The sequence below is a fragment of the Lissotriton vulgaris genome, chromosome 11 (assembly GCF_964263255.1).
Source record: "Lissotriton vulgaris chromosome 11, aLisVul1.2, whole genome shotgun sequence".
Taxonomy (NCBI): Eukaryota; Metazoa; Chordata; class Amphibia; order Caudata; family Salamandridae; genus Lissotriton; species Lissotriton vulgaris.
The window spans coordinates 332,399,247-332,426,775 of NC_141699.1; the positions used below are offsets into that span (position 1 = coordinate 332,399,247).

The 27,529-nt window shown below is 46.0% G+C and overlaps 1 protein-coding gene across 4 annotated transcripts in view; it reads left to right on the plus strand.

The window, feature by feature from the left end:
- Window positions 1–27,529, plus strand: part of SUDS3 (SIN3A corepressor complex component SDS3) — a 181,776-nt gene that overhangs the window by 127,486 nt on the left and 26,761 nt on the right. For all 4 annotated transcript variants that reach the window (XM_086943293.1, XM_086943294.1, XM_086943291.1 and 1 more), the window contains 2 exons: window positions 14,113–14,134; window positions 16,489–16,594. In XM_086943293.1, coding sequence (XP_086799419.1) covers window positions 14,113–14,134; window positions 16,489–16,594 — 128 coding nt within the window. The remainder of the gene's footprint in view (window positions 1–14,112; window positions 14,135–16,488; window positions 16,595–27,529) is intronic.

Below are 27,529 nucleotides of genomic sequence, written 5' to 3' on the forward strand. Positions count from 1 at the left end.
GCTGGTATTGAGGACGGGGTCGGTCTTCTCGCAAAAGGACGCAACTTTTTTCCAAGTTGGCTAATAAATTATTTTGCCAGTGCTTTTTGCTATGCCTCACCCCTCTAAAGAGGAGGAGAGGCTCCATTGACTAGACTTTAAAATGGATCTGAACTTTTACATCTACCACACAAAGACTCTTCGTGTGGATGATCAGTTCCTTGTGAGATTCTTGGGGGCATAGAAAAAACAGGTTGGGGAAAGAAGGACCTTGTCAAGGAGGATAGTCTGTTGTATTTAAAAACTGCCATGCACTCTCAATAAAGCAGCTCTCTCATTGCCATAAAAATTCTCCGTATCCAGTGTGGCACCTGGTGATATTCTAAAGTTGAGAAATCTGCAATTTGATACAGTATCTGCCAGAAAGAGTGTAACCAAAGGTAACTAAGTTGTTTTGCTCAAATATGGCAATAATGATCATCACTTGAAGAGTAAAATAAGTTGCAAGTTCCAGCTCAATCATAAGATTGCATAATATACACAACATATATATTTATAACTGATAACAACTAGAAAAATATCTTAATAAGTAACTTTGTCTTTTACTAACCCATATCCATTTCTACAGACAAATGTCCTAAACTAAAATCCCCAAGGGCCTTAATGGCCTAAGTTTTCATGTTCCATATACAGTTTTCATGTTTCGTTTCTGAAAGCGCAACAATCTCAATAATAGTTACTAGAGAATTGGGATTTCTACATCATGTCCATAGTTTAGATACTTCAAGGCATATTTTTTGTGTGCCACAGGGCTGCTCACTCAGTATGTTTCTGTACTCTCTGCATAAAGCTGAAGTAGTTGTGGGTTATTGTAGATCTTGTTTGACAGAAATATTACTGTATTGTAAATATTTGTGCCATTCTCTAGCTTGGTGCATTGAATTTTGTAACTCTCGTTGCTTCAATTATATAAGATGTTACTTCCTTATAATCCAGCACATTTTTCGGGACAGAAATACCAGAATTGAGCGATTCGCCCTAGGTTTCACCGTAAAGCTCCATCTGTGTCGGCCAACCTTAGTACCTATTTTTGCATATAGGTGGTCAGATCTACTGTAGTTAATCTATAGAAGCAAACCCTGGAGATTTGTCTTCGAAATGTTTTACAGGGGATTGTCGCTGACTCGCTTGTTCACACTGCAAAACATCCCCGTTAATGCTACATTCTTTTGCGTTCAAGAACTATGCCATTTCCTTTTAGAATCAGATGCAGAGGTCTCTTAGAAACCAGAATAATGCCTAGGATTAGAAAACATTAGTCTTATTGGTATTCCAGTGAAATCCTTGTCGTTCCAGGAAAATAACAAGAGCTCTGAGGGACTGTATCATACTCAGGAAGATGTCTACCGCATCCGAATGCTCCATAGTGTATTGGACAGACTAAAAAGCGTCAATGGTGTTTACAGAAGAAGTAGCTAGCAGACTTAAAATAAACCACTCTTGCCTATAGAGCTGAACACAAGTGTGCTAGCAAGGCCAATGTGAAATAAGCCCATCCCTTTTCCAGTAGTAAAAAAAAACGTTAGGAACTTAGTACTCTAAAACAGGAATGTTGTGCTGCTTCTTACCATCCTTCAATTTACTGTATGGTATCACCTTCATCAAGGTGAAGAAAAGTGTAATTGAGATCAGTCCCAAACCTGCTTGGAAGGAAAGTCTATGTTGTGCCACAGGAGTGCACCGATAAATATGCTGGCCAATGCTTCGAAATGTTTGTGTTCAACTTTCAAGATTCTTAGAGTTGTAAATAAGCCTCATAAAAAGTGTTGAAATGCTTAATTTTGTAGATAACTAAGCAAAGAGATGGCTGTCTATGTTACTAGGCACAATTGAAATTTAAGGCATGTTCCTGTGTGCATTAAAAATGGTCATTATCATTTCCTTTAAATAGAAAGCAGTGTTCAGCTGTTATAATGACAAAAGAGATTAGTCATCACAAAGTTAATTCTAAGACTTAATTATAGATTGCTAGACAAAACTGTTTATTAATTTTTCATATAACACTTTATTAGGTTTTTAAAATATTTTCAGCAAAACACAACACAAGAGCAAGGCAGAGATTAATGTTGTTACATTTCCACTACACAAGAAAACATTTTGTCAATTAAACAGTGACGGCACCATACCTTGGGAATATTCCCACAAAGGTCCCCATATTTCCTGATGTTTTTGTGGACATCCTCTTGTTGATTTGTACACATGCCCTTCTGCACTAGCCAACCAATCCATTCTGAGGGTCCATTCTGTATAGAAGGAGCTTGATTTGACTACAAGCGACGTGCAAGGACTCGTTTGGCTATAACCAAGCCAGTTGCCATCAATGTCCACTGGATCTTGGTCACCCCATTTCCCCATCTTGGGGTCAGGTATAGCTTGTCTAACCACAATCCGCAAAAACCTGTTGTAAATAGATGCCAAATGCCACAATATATAGCGGCATACCCAGATTCTGTGATTGAAAATACCCAGAAGATACCTAGCTCTTCCCTACATCTAAGACATTGGTGTCCAATCCTTCCTTCATTTTGCTCCTCTCAGTGGGCTGTACTATACAGGGTCACAGCAGAACTTTGGGAGCTGTTTGCACCTCCACCTAGTCTGCATCATCCAAGGGGCTTTCCTGACATCCATCATAAAAGGCCAGTGTAGATCCTTATGGACAACACGACAGACATGTGGTGCTACAATAAGCAGGATGTAGTGGTCCTGCATTCTGTGTCAGGAGGCATCTTTCCTCTGGAGGTGCTTGGACCACAAAAACGTATTCCAGATTGGCAGCCCCCTAGCCAGGTTCTTTGAATGTCAGAGTGGACAAACTGAGCTCTTCTCCTCCGGCATCTCCATCCAGAGATGGCGCAGGGAATCTTTAATGAATGGGTCACAATCTCACAAGATCTATCCACCGCCCTCAACAATGTGTAGTTTATACAACTTTGTGCATTAAGGGGGAAGTCTGGTGTGTTGTTTTATTTAACATTAGTATGTGCGATGTTAGCTGGAAATACCTTTTCCCTTTGTTACTGGTAATGTAAGTTGGGCTTCTAAGGGGTTGTACTCTAGAAAGGACTAAATATCTCATTGGTGTACTTCTAGGGCATGTTGCATCTGCAAATGTCTGTAGAACTCTGAGTTGTGCATATTATACACTTCTACAAAACATGCAAAATATATGAACGGAGTGAACTGTCCATACTTCCAATTCTCTCAGTCATTTATGAGTAGAATATGACTTGTTCAATCAAATAACTTGATATCTACCAGCCCTAGTCAACCGTTATAGGGAACACCACAGATATCCATAATTCGATCCGAGACTGGTTACAAGCCCATAAGATCTGGGTTATCACTGAGTGTAGAGATCCCCAAAAATGATTTGCCACTTTGTAAGGGAAACTTTGAGGAACGATTAAGAGGCGGGGTAGTAGAATCAATTTAACTAGTGCTCCACTACCTGTCACAGTGAGGGGAAGGATGCTCCATATCCAGCTCGACCTGTGACAGTACAGGTGCCATTTTCAGCTCTTATGCCCTCTTCCTGCTATCCGTAATGCTTATTCGGCACAGGAAGTGACGTCAGATGATGCCACCAAGGCCATAAAGCGCACACCAACATCAATTCCCTTTTTTCTGTGCTTTCAGCTATGATCCAGAGGTTTACACTTTCCTTCAGCAGTGAAATATCCTCTAGAGCTCTGGATCCATGTAGACGGAGCAGAAGAAAGGGAACCGGTGTTGATGCACTGGGACTGTCGCTTTACCGTGTCTGTGTAGTTCAGCGCCCTTTACTGGTAATCTTGTTGGTTTTACGTTTTTTGGATCCAGTCTGACACTTGGGGGTTGCTCTATGGGTGAGGGATGTGCAGGTAGATAGAGTTTCCATCAGAAAGATCATTACTGCAGGTAAGTAACTTTTTTTTTATCCCTGAAGGCTCATTCAGCTAGTGGGTCAATGACCAGGGTGAATTGCAAGGGAGAGAGTGTGCATACCAGTACCTCGTTCAACATCAAAGGAATATGATAATACCCAATTTATTCTGACCTGGCCCCATAGGTCCGTATTTAGTGTATTCGCATATCTGCAAAAGATTGGGCTGATGTTCGTGTTTCAGTTGACAGAAAATAAATAGCAAGTGAACTGTATCAATGGCATTCTCAAAGTCGATATTAACTGTTTCTTGTACGTATACCGAAATATTGATTCAACATTCCCTCTATCCTTTAAAATGAGAACAACGTATACTTCAGTAAAAGAAACTAAAACTTTCTCATTCTGGTGTTGCATGTAACAACATTCACTTTTATTTTGCACTCTTCCATTCAACAGCCTTTCCTTGTCATCCTTTGATACCTATGTTTAGAATTCAAGAAACTAAAATAAGCAATATGAATGTCAACTAACAATCTAAACCCAAATCTCATCACATCTTACGAAGGTGCAATTACAAATACCTTACACTCCGACATAGCATATGAATATCAGATCACATCTTTTCCACTTAAACACAGTGGCGGCTGTCACATACAACAGATAGCAAAACACACAAGATGATGGACGGAATGTTGCACAATGGCAAAACATTAACCCCCAGTCACGGATTTGGGTTTAATCCATCGTTATTTTGCCCACTAAGCCACCCCAGTTCAGACATGGCCATATGCAAATCAGTCTTGACCCTGTGCCTCAGGGGAACAGTCCAGACCGAACTGCCAAGCCATGTCTTTCCTGGACCGGAATCCAGCAACCTAGGACCGGTTTCTGGCTATCAGCCATCTTCAGCCAGGATAGCTTGACTCCAGTGGCTTAGTGAGCACGGGACCCACGTCTGGGCATACCCTTCCCACATAGGGTGAACAGCAAAACACACAAAATGATGGATGGAATGTTGCACAATGGCAAAGCATTCACCCCCCGTCACGGATCTGGGTTTAATCCATCGATATTTTGCCCACCAAGCCGCCCCAGTTCAGACATGGCCATATGCAAATCAGTCTTGACCCTGTGCCTCATGGGAACAGTCCATACCAAACTGCCAAGCCATGTCTTCCCTGGACCGAAATCAAGCATCCTAGAACCGGTTTCTGGATATCAGCCGTCTTCAGCCAGGATAGCTTGACTCCAGTGGCTTAGTGAGTACGAGACCCACGTCTGGGCTTACCCTTCTCACATAGGGTGAACAGCAAAACACACAAGATGATGGACGGAATGTTGCACAATGGCAAAGCATTCACCCCCCCCGTCACGGATCTGGGTTTAATCCATCGATATTTTGCCCACCAAGCCGCCCCAGTTCAGACATGGCCATATGCAAATCAGCCTTGACCCTGTGCCTCATGGGACCGTTATAGCCATGGCTGAGCGTTCTGTCCAATTCTCTCTCCCATCGTTCCCTACTAGGATTATGTGCGTATGCCTGTGTGACCTACAACATCTTATAAAGATCAGAGATGAGTTTGTTGTCGAATGTTCGAGTCATGAGCCAACGTTCGTAAGGGGAACAGCGCCTATCTGCGCTCGAGCGCACCTGTGGTTGGAGTGCCCAGTGCCGTACCTGTAGGTATCTAAGTCTTTCAGCCTCTGGGAGACTATACTCCTGCCTGAATTGGGGAAATGAGATGACCCCTTCATCCCCATAGATATGACACAAAACCTGACATCCAGCAGGCCTCCAATGTGCAAATGCTGCCGAATCTGTGCCAGAGGTAAAATCGGGATTGTCGACCAAAAGGTGAGGGGAGATGGGAAGGTGGTAAGTTCGTGCTTGATACTGGTAGTATCCCATACCTCCAGGGGGACCCGCGTTATGTGCGAGGCATACAAATATGGGGGCCTACGCAGGAAAGGAATTTCTTGCAAGGGTCTTTCCGCCACTGCCTGGTCCTGAAACAACCAGTGTTTCTCCGATTCCCATCTACTCCATTCGACCAGGTGCCGCATTTGCGCAGCTTGAAAGTATAGCCGGAGATCAGGGACACGCAGCCCTCCCTCCTGTGGGGGAAGTGTCACCAGTGTCCTTCTCATTCGCGGTTTCCGACCGCTCCAAATAAACTGGGCTAGGTCGGATTGTGTCTGCCGAATCCATCCGGCAAGTGGTCGAAGAGGAAGGGTGCGTAAGAGGTAGAGGATCTGAGGTAACAGTCATTTTGACCGCCGCAATTTTGCCCAACCAAGAGAGGGGATAGTGTTTCCATCGACCCATTTCTCTGCAGATATTCCTGCGTAGGCTATCATAGTTAGTGGTAGCCACTGCAGGGAGGGATGGAGCCAGCTGTATCCCCAGAAATTGGGGTTGTGTCCGTCCCCATTGAATGGGAAGCGAGGCTTGCAGATAGTCCAGAGTGGACTGTGTCAATGAAAGGTCTAGGGCCATTGACTTGTCCGCATTCATTTTGAATCCAGCCGCTCGAGCAAAAGCATCCAAGTCTGCTAGGCATGCCGGGAGGGCGCTTCTCGGGTTAGCTAGTGAGATTAACACATCGTCCGCGTATAGGCTAATTTTATGGACGTATCCACCAAATGTAATCCCTGTGACCTCCGAGTTTTGTCGTATTTTCTGAGCTAAAGGCTCCATGTAGAGGGCAAATAAAAGGGGCGACAACGGACACCCCTGTCTTGTACCCCTCTCGATGGGGAAACGAGAGGAGGTGTGCCCATTCACTCTGACCGGGGCAGTGGGAAATCTGTAAAAATTAAAGGCAAAAGTACGAAATCTCCCTCCTATCCCCACCCTCTCCAGCACCAGTAGGGCCAGTGGACGCGGTCGAACGCTTTTTCTGCGTCCATGGTGAACATCATGTATTCCTCGGGCACCCTAGTAGCTTTCTCAATGAGATGGAGAATCCGTTTGGTGTTGTCTGATGTTTGGCATTCAGGGATAAAGCCCGCCTGATCTGGGTCAATATGACCGGGCATATGGGGGCCAAGACGAGCAGCAAGAATCCCTGTATACAGTTTAAGGTCTACATTTAGGAGGGATATCTGACGATAAGCCCCGCATTAGACCTATCCTTTCCGGGTTTGGGGATTACCGCTATGGCGGCCTCTAAGAGGTCACTCGGTATCGCTCCCTGGTCCGGGAAGGAGTAAAAAAGCTGGGCGAGGAGTTGGGCAAGTACAGTACAAAACTTCTTGGAAAAAATAGTGGGGAAGCCGTCTGGTCCGGGGGCTTTCGCCAGCTTGAGACGAGATATAGCAGTTATAACCTCCTCCGTTTGGATGTTCCTGTCTAGATGGTTAGCCTGAGCCGTAGTCAGAGATGGCAGGGAAACAGAGTCTAGGAGGGCAGTTCCCTCAGCTCCGTCTAGCGAGGCCCTTTTGTATCGCTTTGTTCGCCCTAAGTTGGCAGGGTATGCTCAGACGTGAGTCCCTTGCTCACTTGGCCACTGGATTCAAGATAGCCTGGCTGATGAGGATTATGAATCCGAAGCCGGTCCCAGGATGCTTGTTTCCGGTCCAGGGAAGACATGGTTTGGCAGTTCGGGCTGGACTGTTCAACAGGGTCAGACTGATTTGCATATGGCATTGTCTGAACTGGGGTGGCTTAGTGATCTAAAGAATGGTGATGGATTAAACCCAGATCAGTTGACTGGGGTTGAGTGTTTGATTTGCTGAAACGCTCCGTCCATCATCCCCTTTTGTATCGCTGGTGTAAAGAGTGGCATAAAAATCCCAGAATGTCTACACTATAGCAGCATCCTCCGACACACTGGTCCCATCTGGTTGGGTGATCTCCTTGACCCCTTGCTGCTGACGGGCCTCCTTCAGTCTATTGGCTAAAAGGTGCCTAGATCTATCACCCCCCAGTATAGTAGGCGTGTCGCAGCTGTAGAGCCGCAAACTCAGCTCTGTCCTGGTCTAGCGCTGCCAATTGATAGCGCACCGTTTTGAGCTGAGGCCACACCCTTGGGGCACCCGTCCTCTGGTGCATCTGCCCAAGTTCCTGAACCTGTTGTGTGAGCTCGTCCCTTTTGCGCTGGCGCTCCCTATTATCGGCAGCCGATATGGCGATAGACTCACTCCTAACTACTGGCTTCAGAGCTGCCCATTGAGTTGCGAGAGTCATGTCCGGGTTCGTATTATGAGAGAGGTAATCGGTAATGAAGGTTTGTATGTGCTTAACTATGTCTGCCCTGTGTAAGAGAGTATCCCTGAGGCGCCATACCCTGGCTGGCCGTGATGCGGTTGGTAGGGTGAGAGTGGCGAGTACCGGGTATGATCTGACAATTATGCCACTCCTATTTCAGCTGTAGTCGTGAGTGCTCGCACTGAGTCAGATACCAGAAGATTGTCCAGTAGTGCGTATGTCTTGTGTGCATTCGAATAATAAGAGTATTCCCTATCTAGGGGGTGAAATCTGCGCCAAAGGTCGTGTAGTCCTACGTCCTGCAGACTTTCAAGTCCCTCTGTTGAGAGCGCGCCCACCTGGTGAGAGGGCTGACAGGATCTATCTTTTACGTTATCGAACACTGGGTTGAGGTCGCCCCCCAGAATAATATTGCGGTCTGATGTGGCTGTGGCCTCGGTGAGTGCGGAGTGTAGGAACTGTTCTTGGCCTTCATTCGGGGCATACATGGAGCCTATAGTAAATGTCAGGCCGCCTAAGATGAAACGGTAGGTCAAAAGTCTACCCTTAATATCAGCCACCTTATGCAGGACCTCCCCTTTGAATCGCTGGGCCACCAAGCTCGCCACCCCCGCAGTTTTAGTAGAGGAGAAGACCTGAGTGGGGAATCTGCGGGACTGTAGCCGGTGGCAGTCTCTCGCCAGCAAGTGGGTCTCTTGGAGTAAGCATATGTCTGCTTGTGTGTTTTCCAAGCATGACAGAACCGCTCGGCGCTACTCCGGATTGTTAAGACCCCTCACATTGAGGGTTAAAGTCTTAAGTGTGGTAACAGGCATTCCCAACATCCATCGGGGTCAGACTTGTATGTATGGAGCTATATGTGGCGTCACTAGTGTGTCTGGCTGCTGGGCAATGGAGGGTCTCACAGACTCGCAGATCTATGTCCCAGACAGCAGACATCGGAGGTCACGTGTCAGGCGTCTCCTTGAGCTATGGTGTCCCGACCACTATCCAAGCCAGTCCCAAACCAAGGTCCAACAGATGTCTCCTGCTCCTTTAGTACCGCAGCTCAACAGATCCCCGCTCTCCCATTGCAGCCCCCACCACGTTGGGCAGATCTGTGAGCCAGCGCCAGTGTCCCGCCGCAGGGGCCGTAGCGATTTCGCCGAATCAATTGTTGGCGGCACCCGAGCCCGTCACTGTCCGTGTCCCAGCTCCAAAGTGACGGATCCAACACTCTCCCTCCTGGATTCCCCCGGGGCGGAGGCCCACTCCCGCGCAACCCAGGCCGGCAGAGTCAGGCCCACAGCTGCATCCCCACAGGGCCCCCCACGCTGTCTTATAAGCCTCTGAGGCTGAGTTTCCATTCCGATCACCCCCGTAGTAAGCCAGCGGCCCCACTCCAGACACCCGCTGCAGCCTCCGCAGTCCGCTCTCACCCGGACCCCGAGTTCCCAAGGCCCGGCCCCCTCCGGGCTCCCACAGTCCACCAGGCCCAGGCAGGATGGTGGGGAGGCGGAACTGTTCACAGCCGCTTCAAACCGTGAGCTCCTCTCTCACGTGAGGCTGCCGAAGTGCCTTCCTGGGCTCCACTGAGTTGCTAGAATGGCCCCTGAGGTAGGGCGCTGCACTGTCTCCGTCCCCACCGCATGGGCCTCAGACTCGGATTGCTGCTCCCCCAAGATGGCGGCCACCCCATTCCGGGCCTCAGATCAGGGTCTCGCTGCCTCCCGCTTGCCGTGCTGCCGGTACCTGCCTCTCCAGGGTCCTCTGCGAGGGTCACCTCCGTCTCCAGTCATAGTCCCTCTGTGCTGGCTATTGTCTCTCTCCAGGCTCCAGCAGCCATCGGGGCAGGAAGGCCAGTCCGGCCGCTACCTCGTCGCCAGATGTCTGCCATTCCTGCCGCCGGGCTCTGTATCTGGGCCCTGCCAGACCCTTGGGCACACCCAGGGTGGGCGTGCAGCACTGTCCCCAGGCCCGTGACCGTCGTCTCGCAAGCCCGAGGCCCAGAGCGCTTCCTCCACAAAATGGCAGGCTGCTACTCACCGCGGCACCGCACCAAGCTCCTGCCTTCCGTCCAGGCTGCCGCTGCCTCCCGGAGTCAACCGCTGGAATTACCGCTTTCACAGGGCAGTGTGGGGATCTGTGTCTCAGCGCGGTGGACTCTTGCCGGCACCCTAGTCGTGCAGCGCAGCCCTACCGTCTCAGCTTCCCGTCGACTCGCCGCAGGGTCAGCGCTGGATCCCCAATGTTTGCAACCTTCATTCGCACCCCAGGTAAGTCAGCCGGTACCGGCACTCTGCCCGACTCTGGCTATAGGCTGATTGTGGCTGTGACGACCCGTGGGCCGGTGCTTAGACGATCGTTGACGGGAGCTCAAGAGCAGTACGTCTGCTCACTCCGCCATCTTGGCTACGCCCCTGCATGTGGGGTTTAGGGGAAGATCACAGCACCACTGATTGTGAAGCGTGCCAACAGTTCAAGCCGAAGTTGAGGCGGGAGCGCCAGACGAACCTACTCTTGGCGCGTCGCTCATGTTCGGCTTCATCCCCTCGATCAGCCTCGGAGGAAGGTTTTAGAAATGGCCGTCGTTTGAGTTCTTATCCCTCTCCAAGGTCGGGAGAGCATCGCTCCCCGGTGGGTAAGTGTCGCAGCTTGTCCCCGGGGCTGGTGTTCGGCCTGCCAGGGGCGTGGGCTCTCCGCGGGTGATGCGGCCCTGCATGTCTCCCTCCTATCCACCGTTTACCTGTGACGGGGCGTCGAGAGCCCAGATGGAGACCTATGCGGCGGCTTTGCAGGCCTCGCTGGCGTCTCCTCCTCCTTCCCCTCCTTGGGCGTCGGCTGATCCCTTGCATTGCGCGGGGCCCTCCGCGGCGTCGCCGGTGGCTCCGGCGCCGACTAGCTTGGCTCCAGGCTTGGAGGATGTGGTGCTGTTGGGGTGTGGCCCTTCGGGGGTCCCTCCTTCGGACCACAGCACCTCTGCCTCGTCGCAAACTCCCGCGGGAGTCCCTGTGGTGTGGTGGGAGGTCGCCGGCGCTCTGGTCGCATCCCCTAGCACCACTCAGCCCTCTGGACAGGCGGAGGTCTTGTCCACGGCTGACTGATGCCGCTCTGGCACCGGCGGTTGAATCTGCCCTGGCAGCGCTGTATGGGTCGCCGGACCACCTCTGTCACATTCTGGGCCGAGGCTGGCAGAGGACTTCTTGTAACTCACCTGGTCCCTCTTGTCCCTCCACGAAGGCGGCTGCCTCGTCTGATGTCGAGTAGGTGCCGTTCCGGCGCCGCCCCTTGGCCACTTCGGCGCCGGCTCAGCTCCGGACCCCGGTGCTGCGTGACTTGGAGGAGCCCTTTCCGGCGTCTCCTTCGGCGCCGTATGGTGATGACGTCCTGCCTCAGGCTTCGGACTCTACAGCACCGGACAGGCGTCGAGTCGCGGATTAATCTTCGGACGCTCCCTCTTCTCCGGAGGTTGGGTGCCTGCTGGTGTCCTCCTCCCAGGGGACAGGCCGCTGCGTGGTGGCTTTTACACCGGCGTCATGAAAGGGCAGCTCCCAGCCATTCCCGAGGCCGCGGTGTTCACCGGAGGAGCATCAGGTCCCCCACTCTTCGGTTCCTCCTTCTAACTTCCAGGTCTGGCCTTTGCCCGCCCCGCTTGGCTTTGGGCACGGCCGCCATAGTTTATAGCCGTCGCCCACGAAGGATCTTCTTTCTCCACCGCGGGGCCCTACAGAGGCGGGTGCGGCCTTCGCTCATGCAGTGTCCACGGCTGTGGCTATTCTGCGCATGGGTGACCCGCCATGCTTGGCTTCGGACTGTGTGTTCCCTGAAAATGTACAGGAGCGGCTAGTTGACCTTCCGTTCAATGGGCACTCTGTTGTTCGATGCCCCGGCAGACTCAGCCATCCAGAGTTTCTTGGCAGGGCTTCATCCTTGGCCCTGAGATTAGGCCTCCTGTTTTCTCTTGGGCTGTTTGACAATCCTTCTGCAGGGTTTTTTTCCCCTGCGGTTCTTTCGTTTTTCCTCTGCTGCAGAAGTTTCTTCCAAAGAGGGTTCCCATGTCTTTGGACTTAGCGAACCCTATGTGGGGTAGTGGTACCTGTTATATAGCTTGTGCTGTGCTAAGGGGTTGTGGTCGCCTTCGGGGCTCTGCTCTCCGTGGTGTTTATGTATGTTGCAGATGCAACTCTCTTGCTGGATTGAAACACTTTTGTGGCGCCCTGCGGCCTGGCGTTATGGCTCAGGTTCTGCTTCTTTGAGTCGTGTGCTCGGCCCCTCGCTAAGGTGTGTCCGGGCTCCTGTTCGCCTTCCTGTTCTCTGTCCTGGGGGCTGAGATGGTTTTGTGCTCCTCCTTCTTTCCGGCGTTGCCTGCCCGGTCTTCCGGGGGTCCTGGGCTATCCTCCCTGCTTCCGACTACCCTATTGCTGTCAGCGCCGTTCTGTCTGGTCTGTTGCCTTCCAACTGTGGTGGGCTCACCTTCTTTTCCCTCGTCTCCTTGGGCCCTCTAGGTTGTTCTTCTTCCTATTCCTTTCCCTGGCATTGGCTGAGGGTTCTGCGGCCTTGCAGGGGCGTGGAGTGCTTCGGCCTTGCCCTTGGTTCCTCTATTGAGTGTGAACAGGCTTCTTCTTCTTCCCGCAACCCTCTTGGGGTCAGTGGTGTTCTGCTCGTGAAGGTTCCCTTGCCTGGGAGGGTGGGACTCCTCGCCCTATCTGTTGGACTGGTCCCCTGTGGGGCCCTCTGTTATGTCCAGGCTGGTGGGGACCCTCCTTCCCTGTGGGTATGGCTAGGGTATCTATTCTACTATAAGGAATCTGCGGCTAGTAGTCTCTATCAGATGTACGAGTTACTTACCTTCGGTAACGATGTATCTGGTAGAGACTATTCTAGCTGCAGATTCCTTCACGGCCAACCCTTCCTCCCCATTCTGCGAGGACCTTTGGCTTCTGCACTCGCCTCCCGGTGGGTGGCTATGTCTTCTGTGAGTGCATTCTTCATCCTTTTGACAGGATTATTTGTCTTGTTTTTTGTTCCTCTCCTCTTTGGCACTCAGAGGATGGGTCTATCAGTAGTCCTGTGCCCCTCTGCTCCGGTTGCTCCGGGGTTAAGGCTTGCCTTTACTCTCATTCCTCCCCTCCCTCCCTCTTTGTTGCCGAGGGTCCTGGCCCCTCTTCTAACCTATGGATTGGAGTCATCTGGCCGTGCCTTGCCTTGTTCCTTTGGGAGTTTGTCATACTCTGTGCTGGGGTTGCCTTGGACGGTTGTCGTTCTCTGTTTGTCTTGGAACTCGTTCCCCTTTGTGCTCTTGGTTGGGGTTATACTCCTGCTACATGTTGTAATGACATTTTACATATGTTCCTTGCATCGAAGGGGGGGGCTGTCTCAATGCTGGCAGGGTGGCTGCTCAGGGCTGTGCTCGGTTTTCTCTTCTTTCCCTGCCTTTGGGTATTGCAGTGTTGGCACTATTCCTTATGGTGTTGTTCGTCACCATTCCTTTTTCCTCTTTTTTCTGCTCTTTCACACACTGTTCCCATGCTCCCACAGTTTGTCTGGTGGCTCCGCGTTGTGGCGCGGAAAAGTTCTCCAAAGAAAACTGACGTAGGCGTGCCGGGGTGGGACTTATGTGACCTCACTGACGTCACGTATGCAGACGACACCTCGGCGGAGTCTTGTGATGCCGCCCCCCCGTGCGCAGGGATGCTGTGGCAAAAAAGTTTTCTGGGTCCAGTCTCAAGCCTGGGGATAATTGTACCTTAAGGAATCTGCAACTAGAATAGTCTCTACCAGATACATTATTACCGAAGGTAAGTAACTCGTACGCGAATATCATATGTACTTTACTGCTAACAAATTTGATGATGCTGATATAAGATTCAGGGGACATAATGAATCATTGTGACACAGATGGGAACTGGCAGCATCTTAAAATGTTAACTTGTATATAAGATTTTACTGATCTTAGAGCTTGATTGATTGTAGAATCTTATAATTGTTGCTTTGGTTGCCCCCTTGTTTCCAGGTCAAGTCCCCTAAAAGACCAGGTAAGCTTGCAGAATAACATATTTTTGCACGAATAATCTATTGCATTTTATTATGTTGCAGAAGCATGTTGTTACTCAGTTGCAATACGTGGCTGACTGCATTTTGAATAGAAGGGCAACAGTATGAGTTACCATTTAGTGGTTGCAAAATCACTTGATGTAATATTTCGTAAAATAAATAAAATGCCTCTCGGAGTACGCATTTATGGATGATATAATTTCCTAGTTTTAATGTATGGTCAGCAGTGAAAGGTTTCTTCTTGTCTGTTGGCCTAACACTATCCATGGCGCTATTACAGTTTATTATTTGGTATCACAGAAAACTTTACACCTTTCACTATTTATATACTATTAATAAGAACTAACCAAAATCCTACAGCCCATGGCTACTGAAGTGAATAGGCATCCAAAGGTTTGCATGATTGCTTTTGTTGAAATGTCCTTTTGTGATTACACAGCTAGGATTTCGCATATGCATCTTCATGACACCCCCTGGACTTATGAACACAGTTTGAGGTTGCAGAGTCTTTTTACCTCAACCCACAGGCTTTTGCCTTTGTTATTTAGTGCTATCCAAACAATTATATTTTGGTTGTTAAATTTGTAGTATCTGCATGTCGTGCATGTTGAAAAATAACCCTCTATTTACCCATCTACAGTCAATCCACGATGGATCGAGCTTTTATCTCCCATTTTGTTACCTTATGCGTGTAAATATTTTATTGTAATCAGCCTAGGATATATGGTTGCTGTGACTATTACAATCTGTATTAGATCTTTATGAACATAGGTGACATTTTAAATAATTATACCCACCGATTCCCATAGCAAAGAAGCTGTGAACATCCATTATCTCCTGGCACTCTCTTTGCTCCACCTTTCTAGATCAAAACCATGTTAGTATTGTGAATAGAGTAGGAAAGTTATACTTCTTTTTGGTTTATAGTTCCTCACAACTTTGCGTTTATTTTAGTAAATTTAAGTTGATCGAAGATGAGAAAAAGGTTTAGAAAAAGGTCCTCACTCTTTTTTACAGGAATGACGAAGGTTCCATGCAAAGTTATGCCTACTTTTTCTTTATTATGTCATAACATTTTACCAAAACCGTGCTATGGTGAATGTGAACATATTTTCAGGGTTTTTGTTTGGTTTAAAACATAATAAACAGTAATTAAGTCTAGGGTTTTAAAATAATATACAGACTTAAAACATGTTTATGCCTGAGGTATCGAACAAAGCTATCATGCAGGGGGTGCTTAAGTGGTGGAGCTCCCATTTTCATCGGCACATTCTAGTTATTGCTTAGGAAAGTGAAGGATTCTAAATCTTTTTTGTCCAGCAGTAAGGGCACCCTTGGTGGCATAGTCCCTTGGCTGTGGTAGAAATAGTCTTCTTTGTTAGAGCTCTGTGAGGTACAACTGTTTTGTTCTGCTGTATCTGTAAAAAAAAAAAAGACGAAAAATATGACTTGTGCATGTTTTGTTCCCTTTTTTTTGTCTGCTAATACTGTTATGTTCATCTGACCAAATAGCCATCATGGATTGGAATCTCTTCTCTTTTAGTAGTATGGCAATCCAGACACCGGCATTTCAATCAAAGATACGGGCCAAGTTGAAGAAAGAAAAATATCCTTCAGCAACCCATTTTAGTCAGTTATTGATCTATCCTAATGCCCGCTGACTGAAATGCTTCCAACCTACCTAAAGCTCAGATGAGTGGGTACTAGCAGAAAACCTGACCGGGCAGTGAATCTGCTCCGGCTTTGTAACTACTTGGGCAATATAATCACTCTTCTCCTTTTAACAGTGACAGGCATCCTAAATATAGTATGGAAATAATTTAAGTACTTTAAATACAATAATTACTATTTTGAGTGTCTTATCGCCAACCATTGACCTAAAGTACAGTTAATGGCTTCTGCCTCGGTCACATTTAAGAGCCCAATATCAGCTGTTGCTTTTAAGAGAAATGTCTAATCATAAAGGATGTATTCAAGGTTACTTCATTAGATTGTAATTCATTCAAATATTTTAAATTAACCCTTTAATATAATGAAGCACACTTCTGAAAATGTCGATTACCAAACCCGTTGCTTCACCTTTATTCTGGACTGAAAAACCTTTCGTAAACTGGTGCCAAAGAAGGTCTGCATAAATATGATTTTGGAGAATGTCTTTCTGTTTCACTATTCAGTCTTCGCAAATTAGCGCCAGCAACTGCGAGTACTAATTTGTTATGTAGAAACGTAAGACTTTTCAATTGTATTTGCTGTTTTGATTGATTTATATGTTTGTGCATATGTGCCTTAGTAGCAGTTTGATAGTGAATTTTCATATTCTTTTCTGATTTATTAGTATCTCCTTCCTCTCCTGAGCATCTCCCATCCACCCCTGCTGAGTCACCGGTACACCGATTTGAAGCTAGAATAGAGGAGGGAAAACTCTACTATGATAAAAGATGGTAAGCTGTGAAGAAAATGCCATCCTAACATTGACATTTCTATTCCAAGATTAAGAATTTTGTTAATCTCGATGTTGAATTCATTGCATATTGGTATTTTCTTATAAAGCTTTATATTTTTGGAAAAGAGAAAACAAACAATGTGTACATACTAAAATTACACAAAAACTAAACGCAGTGACTGTGCAGATAGGCGCTCTCCCCAGGCACTTTTGCTCCTGGACTTGTGGGCCGCGTTTGACACAGTCGATCACACCATCTTGATCGACCGTGTCAGACAGGCCGGCGTCCTGGGCACTGCGGCCCGCTGGCTGATGTCCTTCTTGGAGAATCGCTCTCAGGCAGTTCGGCTTGGAGAGCTAGCCGGCACCAAAATGTCCATCACCTGCGGAGTCCCACAGGGCTCTTCCCTGTCACCTCACCTGTTTAATCTCTACATTCTTCCACTGATTCAGGCCCTCAGAGATGAGCAAGTGATGGTGTTTAACTATGCAGATTTACAGCTGCTGTTCACGATTGATAATTCTGAAACCTCTATCTTGAATTTTCAATCGACTATGAGGAACATCAAAGCTTGGATGGACCAAAACCACTTGAAATTAAACCCGGGAAAAACTGAGCTAGTTCTAACGGGAGACAGCATCAAACACTGGGGCCCCCACTACTGGCCGCCAGATATGGGTCAAGCCCCGACCCCCTCACTGTCGGCAAAGACACTTGGGGTCACTGTGGACTGCGATCTCTCGCTGAAGGCCCAAGTGGGCCAGGTGGTCTCTTCTCACCCCGGAGGCAATCACCGAGGTAGTGATCGCCACCGTGCTGTCCCATCTGGACTATGCAAACTCCATTTACCTAGGCCTCCCCCTCTATCTGTCAAAACGCCTCCAGATGGTGCAGAACTATGCCGCCAGATTGATTCTGAACCAACCCAGATGGCAACCTGCTACCCCTCTACTTATGAAACTTCATTGGCTTGGCTTAGTGATCCAGCTTTGCACCTTTAAAACAGGATGCACAATTTTCAAATCATTACACTGCAGAAGCCCCAAATTAATTGACCAACTTATCACAAAGTTCGTACCATCTCGCAACCTCCGCTCATCCCATCGTGGCCTCCTTCAGATACCCTCTTTCAAACTCAAGCGCTCTGGCGGCCGTAGGTTTGCCACACTGGCTCCTCGTCTGTGGAATACCTTCCCTCTTGAGATCTGGACCTGCCAGGACCTCTTCTCATTTCGGAAAGCCTTAAAGACCTGGCTCTACAGACAAACCTATCAATAACCCTACATTCCATGTCCACGGTCATGTTACTGTCTATTCCAGCGCCAGCAAACCAATCGGTGTTAGTGCGCCTAATAAGCTTTTTATTAACAAAACATAACATAGTATGCATCATTGTTATGTGACCAATGTTCTGTATCATGGGATATATTTTAATATTTACAATATTAGAATATATTTGAATATTATGTAGAACTGATGTCTTGCAGCATGCATCGTTTCTGGATTCACATGCAGTGCATTAATCCGCCATCTTGTGTTTGGTCCATAATGGTGTTTTTTGTCCTTTCTTTATGTATGATTTTTTTTTTGTCGTCAACGTCTATTATTTGTCTATAAGTCCCACCTTGATGACTTCGGGTGCAGTGCCTGGAATCTTCTATATGTGGTAGCCACCTTAATATTCTTTTTTTCCCGCCACTGGGTCTGAATGCACTGAGTCAAACTTCAGGTCGAGGGTCAAGAAAAAAGGTTTGTTTTCTTGACAGAAAAAGTACAGAAAAGAAGGCAGACAGCAAGAAGAAGGAGAACATCACCAACAATCGATGCAGAGGGACGACACCGAAAAGCACCGGAGGGTGTTAAAAAAATACAGGAGGATGTTGCTTCCTCAGGAGAACACACATGGGTAGGGCACACTGCTCCACGGCTGAGTCTCAAGGGTCTGATGCTGTAGATCCTGTAGAACAACTCTCCAGCAAAGAAAAGGCCACACATGGCACTAAGGTGGTGCCAGGCGAGTCCTCCTACATCGAGGAGATGTTTATAATCAAAATAAATTAAAATCGAACAAGCAAAGACACCAAAAAGGCCTGCACACTAAGGACATATGCGCCAGGGAACAACACCATGCTTAGGTGCCGAAACAAATACAATAGAGTCGAAGCACATCAAGTCTGCCACTTGTGTGGTGGACGAAGGTAAAAGGAAGGAAAAACAGCCTTTGAAACCAGCCTCTAGTCTATGCCAAAAGGTGATCGCAACCATGGAAGAGAGACTGAAAAAGAAGACCTAGACTGTCAATGTTAAAGGGAAAATGAAGGGACTCGAGGCCGTGTTGGAGGCACTATTCTGAGGAAGCTAAAATTCGAAGAGGCTCTGATGGGACAGAGAATCACTACTTAGGAGAAGTATCATGCAGGACTAGAGTGAGACCTGGCAGATTTGGATCCTCTGCAAACTCCTGAACCGGCAGAGGAAATATGATGCAGAACAATGCGACACAGAAATGTTTGACGTTGAAGTACCCGGAAGAAGGTATTGACTCCTACATCTCAAGACCTTCCCCGCCAGATGACATTGTTTACTACAACTCTGTCATCAAGAGAACAGCAGAAAAAAATTGGATGAAGTTGGAAGAAGATCAAAGTGAATCCTGTTTCTTGCTTAAAAAAAAGCTTGAATCATAAAAAAGGAAGAATCTATATCTTCCCATACAACCAAGCATCTTTGATCAAGGGAGAGAAGCAGTCAAGGAGCCAGCTATATCCAAAGTGGTAACCCCCAGGGTACAGAAACGTATAAACAGTCCTCTCAGGACCCAGCTTACTTCAAGGCAGACTCGATTATAGTCACCAAGGGATAATCAACATTCCAGCAACCATGGGACCTCCACCTATCAGAGAAAGCAAATACTTGTAGATGGTGGGCAGAAAGATTGAGCGGCCAGCAGCAACACAATGGCACATAGCCAATTTAAAGCTCTTCTTCACAGATATGGTCACCAGCAATCGGATGAAATCAAACATCTGATGCAACAACAACTGTCAGATCAGTACAAAAAGAGGGCAAAAGATGTAATTGCAGAGTGCAAGCATATTGCAAACAATTGTTTGAAGTTGTTCCTGGATGCAGCGGACACTGCAATGAGACATCTTGGAATGGGTATCAGCCTGAAAAGATATGCAGGGTTGAAACTGTCTGGGTTTAAACCTGAGGTGCAGGGATGTGTATCTACACGTTCACCGGAGACACTCTTTAGAACCTCAGTTTATGAGGTCTTGCAGAGCTTGAATAAAGAAAGCGAGACAGCACAAGCAATGAGAACACTAGTTTCAGGGGTACCAAAGCACCAAGAATACCAACCAGCAGAGGAGGGCTGCAGGACACTCAATCACCTACAACACCCAATACAGGGGACCACACTGCTATGGCAGTACCCAGGCCTGCAGCGACAGCCCTTTCGAAGGAGAGCAAGTGGCAGAGGATCAGCCCCAAAAAGAGAGTTAGGACCCTTAAGCAAGTGCCTCCACACTTATGATCCCACCCCACGTGTAACATTAGTGTGGGGAAGGATCAGAGGAGTTATTAATCACTGGAGTTCCCTCACCTCCCTGGATCCTAAACATCACCCATCAGGGATATTGTGTTGAACTGTTAAAACAGCCTCCAACTATCAAGCCAAGGACAACCTTAATCAACCCAAAATAGCAATGGTGCTTCATTGAAGAGTCTGATGATCTATTGCAAAAACAGGCAATAGGGAGAGTCTTAACAGGGGAGAGGGGGCAGGGAGTTTACTCTATTTCCTGATACCAAAACCGGACAAAAGCATAGGACTGGTAAGCATAAACTAAAGCCTAAGACCCATAAGCCCATACTAAAGCCTAAAACGGGGCTTGAGAGCCTTAAACAGGTACACCAAGACACTGAATTTCAAGGTGACAAATCTTCAATAGGTCATACCATGCTTAAAGAAAGGAGACTACATGGCAAACATAGGACTGAAAGAATCATACCCTCACATCCCCATGCACCTAAAACACAGGACGTTCCTGAGATTTGTAGCATACAAAGTATACTACTAGTTCAAAGTCCTGCCATTTGGTATAAAATCAGTGGCAAGTGTGTTAACAAAATGCCTAGCCACAGTGGCGGTCAATTGAAGGAGAAAAGAAAACACTTGTACCCTTTTCAGGATGACTGGTTAATTTGAGAGACGCCAGGTGAGCATAAGTACTACAATTCAAACCTTACACAATTTAGGGTTCTCCAAGTTAACCCAAGAAAAGTTAGCACCAACACCTCAAAAAGAAAAGCATTTTCTAGGAGCATGGCTAGATTTCGAACAAGCAAGGGCTTTTCCCACACAGAGAAGGATCAACTCACTGACCGATCAGATTTGCCTTTACCAGAAGGGGCAAGCTCTGAAAATGAGGACAGTGGGAAAACTGCTGGACTTAATAGCTTCCTGCATTCCCTTCATGCTAAACGCAAGGCTCCACATGAAACCAATTCAGCAATGTCTAAAGAGACATCAGTCACAAGCGACTGGAATTTTCGGGTTCTAGTGGTTGGAACAGACAAAGCACACAGGAAACTAAAATGGTGGGCAGAAGTTTTCAGAACCTAACTTCCTCAGTCAGGATCACAACGGATGCCCCACACTCTGGTTGGGTGCTCACATGAATGTGTTGAAGATCAGGGGCGTATGGAGTCTGCAGGAAGGAGTGAAGCACATAAACCTATTACAGCAAATCATGGGGAAGATAGCGCTGGTGCAAATGGACAACACAACAAAAATGTTCTACCTCAACAAATAAGGAGTGGCAGGATCCCACAAACCATCCACTCTAGCACCTGAGCTATGTTTTTATACCATTGATTTTCTTTTACTGATAATTAACTAATCAAAACAGAAAACAAATTGAAAATCTCAAGATTTGCCTTCTTCATGTATGTTTACTTCTTCAGATAACTTTCAGAATTGATTAAAATGTGTTCTTTGGTCAGGCACAAAAATTGAGGTATTGAGTTGTTCATGATTATAAAAGATTATCCATGTTTTCCAGCCTGAAATCTCTTATAGGTAAATATGCCTTGCATAATTCTGCCGTCTAGTGGTTGGGACCGAAGTGTTTGTAGTAGTATTTATTTTTTAACTCCTCTGGGAGTCGGTGTTGGTAGAGTTGTGTGGTAATGAGGTTATTCTTCTCTGTTTATAATAAAATGAAAGTAATAACATCTCAAATGTGACAGGGTTCCAGAGGTTTGATGGGTGAGAGAGAGAAGGTTATTGCGTAGCGAGGCAAAAGCTCTCGTGCTCGCTGTACTGGTAATATGCTTGGGGCTGAATAAAGGAGACGTTATTTTAAAGAAGTCCAGTGTCATTATTACAAAAGTGGCAACGAGGCGAAAAGAAGCAAAAAGAAGCTAGGAAGAAATTACATTTTAAGCCCCAGCACAAGGACTCAAGCGATCCGTGGTACAGCAGTTAATTCAAAACATTTTGGCTGCCAGGTACCAATGTACGGCTGTTGAGCAAATGTGCATCAGAAATAGGGCTTTCAGTAGGTTATTGGGCATTTCATTGAAGTCTACAGTGTTTCAAGTATTGACCGTGATGATTGTGATAACCACTGTTTTCCAACGTCTTAACTGTTATGGTTAAGCAGTGGTGCAGGTCACTGTGCGTTCGATCTGCAGCACACACCTTAGAAAGCAGGAGGTCAAGAACCTGACCCCGTTATGCAGCAAACTGTACGTGCCACCATTTTGAAACATCAACAGATCTGGAAGGTAACCAGGGTGCGTCACACGTTGTGTGGAGAGTGTATGCGCTTCAAAGTGTTTCTCACGGAATGCGAGTAAGGTTAGGAGCACATTTTGTGCATATTTAGAAGCACTCCAATTGCTAAAAGTATTTAAGCGTGTGTGTGTGGGACTGACACACTCCTTTTAGTCATAGTGGATGAAGCATTGGCAGCACTTTTCTACAATTAACTTTTACACTCCAAGCGCTGAAAGCATTTAAGCGCATGTGCTGTAAGTTCGCTCAATGTAACTGGCGCATTCCCATACCTGATTCTGGATGAAGGGTCAGCAGCATGTTTCTTCAATTAACATTGCACATTACTATGGCTCATTCTGATATTCAAGTGTTTTCAGTCAACATTGGTGGGAGCACCTGGCATTTCCTTGCATCAACTTTTCATGTGAGAGTGTTTCTGCGCATTAGGCACTTCCTGATGAGAACCATCACATACTTTATCCGAACCATCACATACGTTATCCGGCATTTAAAGCACTTCTAGCATTCAGCAGTTATATGTGCGTCAGCACCTTAAATATTATGTACATTTATGTTTATGATGCATAGAAGGTTGTTACTAAATGATCGAAGCGCAATTGATTGTTTAGGGGAAAACCTCTGAATATTTTCCAGTGCTTATGTCCGCAGTTCAAATATTCTTTTCCATTTTTCCTCTTGTAATAGCCAGCTGAAGTAGTAAAGCATTGTGACATCTTCAGGCATCAAGCTATTTCATCACAGTAGCACATGTTCTCAGGATATTGTTAGCTATGTGCACTTTACATTTACTAAACTTGTCAACGTCAGAGGGATGTTTACCAGCAAAATGAGAACTGTCAAAATTCAAAAGAGTACTTTTGTAATTTATTTGACACTTTATTGAAGAGGAAATGTAGTCCGGAAAAGATAAAGAAAGTACTTTTATGTTGTTTAGGGCCGAAATGGTTACAAACATATAATGAAATTAAGAAAAAAGTCAGGCAGGAAGCAAGCAGTAGGTGATGTATTCACACATGCTTTAGAAGACTTAGATGCTTATTTTTCACCAGTAGTATGTGTAGCTGAAGATAGGCGGAAAGGTTTTCAAGGCAATCCGGGGTAAAACGAAAATGTAGGTGAGTATTTTGCAGCACTTAGACATTTAGCTATTACATGCAGATTTGGGGTCTTACAGTAAGAACTTGTCATGACCAAATTATAATGCATGCTAGTAATCCAAACTTACATGGCTAATTATGGGTGAACGGGGAGGCTCCATTGTAATAGGTTATAATTTTAGTGAAGAATGCTAGGTTTAACTGGTAGATGTGCAAAAGCTGTTGTAGAGGAATCTCAGAGTGAAAGTAAACCGGTTAAGGTAATTAAAGCTAAGAAAAGAAAAGAAGGAGTGAAGTTAATACGGTAGTCTGGTTTTACATGTTGAAAATGTTTATTGTAATGGTTTCACCCACTACATGAATCGACCTCCTGGCCCGGTTATCGGATTGTATGGCAAATTTGCACTTTTCTGCCCTAAATGTCATCTCTCTAGACCTCAGGATAGTCAGTACACTCTTTAAAATATCATTATGTTCCTCCAAAGAATATCATCCAAGTATGTTTGCACCCCTTTGATGTTTTGAAATAATGTATCCATAAGTTTCTGAACTACGCTACCTGCTGATGTGAGCTCGAAAGGCAGCCGTAAAATCCTTTGGGCAACAAAAGGGGTCACAAATGTAGTAAAATCGTGAGATTCAACAGACCAGGCCACCTGGTGACATGCTGATCTTAGGTTAATCAAAGAAAACCACTTAGCTCCTTCAAGATTTTCCAATAACTCTTGAATTCTGGGCAGTGGGTGACAATCCACGATTATATTTCTATTGAGAGCGCGCAGGACTGCGCAAAGTCTGATCTCTCCTGACTTTTTGCATGCTACCACAGTGGGAGCCACCCACTGCGACCAACTGTGTGTTGAATGATGCCCTGCGAACATAAATTATGCAAGGGAAATTTCGGTTCCTCCCTGACACTCATCAGAATGGAACGCAATTTATGAGCCACAGGTTGAGTGTTGGGCACTAATCTTATGTGGTGTTCCATGCCCTTCAACAGGCCAACATGGTCACTAAACACAGTTTTGAAATCAGATAGTAAGCCCTTCAGCACACCTCCCTCAAACTAAATCCTTGTACATTCAATTTGACACACTGGTAACTCCCCCACTTTCATCGGGTTCTCATCCCCCCGGACCAGATAAAGCCCCATAAAGCTAAGTCTCTCCACCCAATAATGTTTTTCCATTTTTTCTACAATTGAAACTTTTATTTCTGTCTCTCTACCTAAATATTGTACGATTCCCACATAGTATCCAATCATGTTGATGGATTTTTCTCCCAAAAGCTTTAGGATTCACATCAGATTGTAATAACGAAACCCCCTTTCCCCATTGATCATCAAATGTGGTTATTGGGCAACCTTAGGCCGCATTCACCTGTAGTGAAATGTGATCAATCGAGACTATACATAAAGGACCCTTGATCGTAACGGGATCCCCACACAATCTAATGTCAAAATCCCATTACTTAGTGAATTTGTGCATGTATCCACCTCAGCCTCCACACTGCCAACACTTATTGGTTTTCTATTGCTTCTACACACACTCTGAAAATGGCCTACTTTTTTGCATAATATACGTTTACTAAAAGCTGGGCAACCTGCATAATTACTAATATGGTTTTTTGAGCAACATCTGAAACAGAACATTATATGCTTCTTCTGAGTAAACTTTTGAGACTTGGCCATAATCGGGATAAGAATGCTTAAAAAACGAATTATGCTTCTAAAAATCGAAGGACCAATTAAATCTGGTTAACTAGATCCAGGCCAGACAACAGTTAACTATGACCTGGAAAGGTGACAGAGTCAAATGAATCAGTGGTTAACACGCCCTTCCTACCAAACCAACTGGACACTCCTCACCTCCAGCGATAACTTAACAGCTTATAGAATGAAGTGGTGCACATTGTCCAAGCAGGAATGGTCAATCACACCTCCCAGCAGGCTAAGACCCAGACCGCTAGCTGCAGGAAGCAGAGCAGAGGCCTTGGCTGCAATGTTGGGAATTCTGCATTACTGCTGCCAAGCACACGCTCGTTAGAGTATACTTGTATTAAAGCAGCAACAAACTAGGCCCAATCCAATATGGCTGGCACATTGACGTCAGTGCGTGTGATCGATGACGGTCAATCGTGTTGTGCTGACGTCTGCAGTATGCTTGAGCAACAACACACAAGCCTTTCAGCAAGCCGACAAACCTTCTCAAAATGTTGAAAGGCACGGCCTCTGGTAGAGAACACCTCCATGGTGTGTCCGGTCACGATGCAGGATACTCGCTGACGCAGGATACTCGCTTTACCGCACCTCTCCAGGATACTCCGACCATCGATTCGCTCAATAATCAGCTGATCCTCTCTGCACGGCGTGGGTGAACAAGGTTGGTGGCAACCAGCTTCCCAGTCGACAACAGATGAAGTAAGGACGGTAGTCTTTTTTTACATATCAAAGTTTATTGTAATGGTTTCTCCCACTACATGAAGCGACCTCCTGGCCCGGTGATCGGACGACAACTGACAAGATGCCATTCGAACCCTGGTCAGTGTCTACTCCCTGCACAGGACACATTCAAGCAAATACAACAAACAAAGCACAGGTCTTGTGCACTACATGCGCTATACCTAATCTAATAACACTACGAGGAGTAATTACTCGACTAAAGCTACATGCAATGCCACACCAAATACTGGTAAAGAGGTCACGAGGAAGAAGAGAGAGGAAAATCTTAAGAAGTGTTACAGGTGCGAGACATTTGGCTTATTACAAGAAATGTTGGACATGCAATCAAAATGTTCCATTTGTAGTATAATGGGACATTATGCAAGAAGAAGAACAATAATACATTTATATTTATACAAGAGGAAGACATGTCAGAGTCAGATCATCAAGGGGAAGATTCTGATGCTCATAGTGTGTTTTGCATTGAATTTGATGTGCTAAATGTTGAACATACTGAATTGACCATTGATGGAGTATTAGTAAAAGTAGTGGCAGATTCTGGGCCACCATTTCCCTAATTCAACAAAACTGAATGGAATGAATTGTTTGAAAATGTTCTGGGTTATCGGCAAGAAAGGCATGATGTTTAAACTAACACGTACATGGGTGAGACATTGACTTGATAGGATTCAGTAGATTAGAATTCCTATTTAAGCGAAGAAAAGCTATATGTAAGTTATATGTGTCAGAAAAGGGCCCACCGTTGCTGAAATGGTATGATCAGGGAGAATTAGGGATCATTCTGAATTACAGTAATGGGGAACCTGTGTTCCTATGTTGTCTGTTCAGATAGATAAGAATATTAGCAAACCAGTTCTAGATGAATTTCCTAGTGTATTTCCAGGAAGTTCGGGCTGCTGAAAGATTTCAGCCATAAAATTAAATTAAAACCTTCAGATAAACTACGCGTATACAAAGTGAGACATAGTCTGTTTTCCATTAGAGAGAAGGTTACTCTGGAGTTGAAATATTTGATCGAGAATGGCATTATTGAACAAGTGGAATCAGCGGAATGGGTTTCACCATTGGTAGTAGTCAGGAAGTCTAATGGAAAGGTCAGATTATGTTTTGACCTTAGAGAATTAAACAGATATTCTAGTAGGTCCATATCATTTACCCAGGATTGATTAGGTGTTTTCAAACACTAAGGGTACACACTGGTTTTCAACATCGGATTTAAAGTCAGCATATCATCAGGTACAACAATATCCAGAATGCAGGAAATAGACCTTTATAGCTCCAATTGGATGTTTCCAATTTCTAAGAGTTGACTTTGGTTTGGCATCAGCGCTGCCATGTTCCAGAGACTTGTGAGCAGCCTATTTGCAGGAATAGATAAAGTAATGTTTTTTCAGGATACCATACTTATCATGGGTGAATCTAGAGAGGAACATGACAATATGATTAGGTAAGTTTTGGGAATTTTAGAATCGAAGGGGCTGACAGTAGAATTTGGTTAGTGAAGGTTTGCTAAGGAAGAGGTAACCTATTTATGACATAATCTCAGTGGGAAGGGGATTAAACCA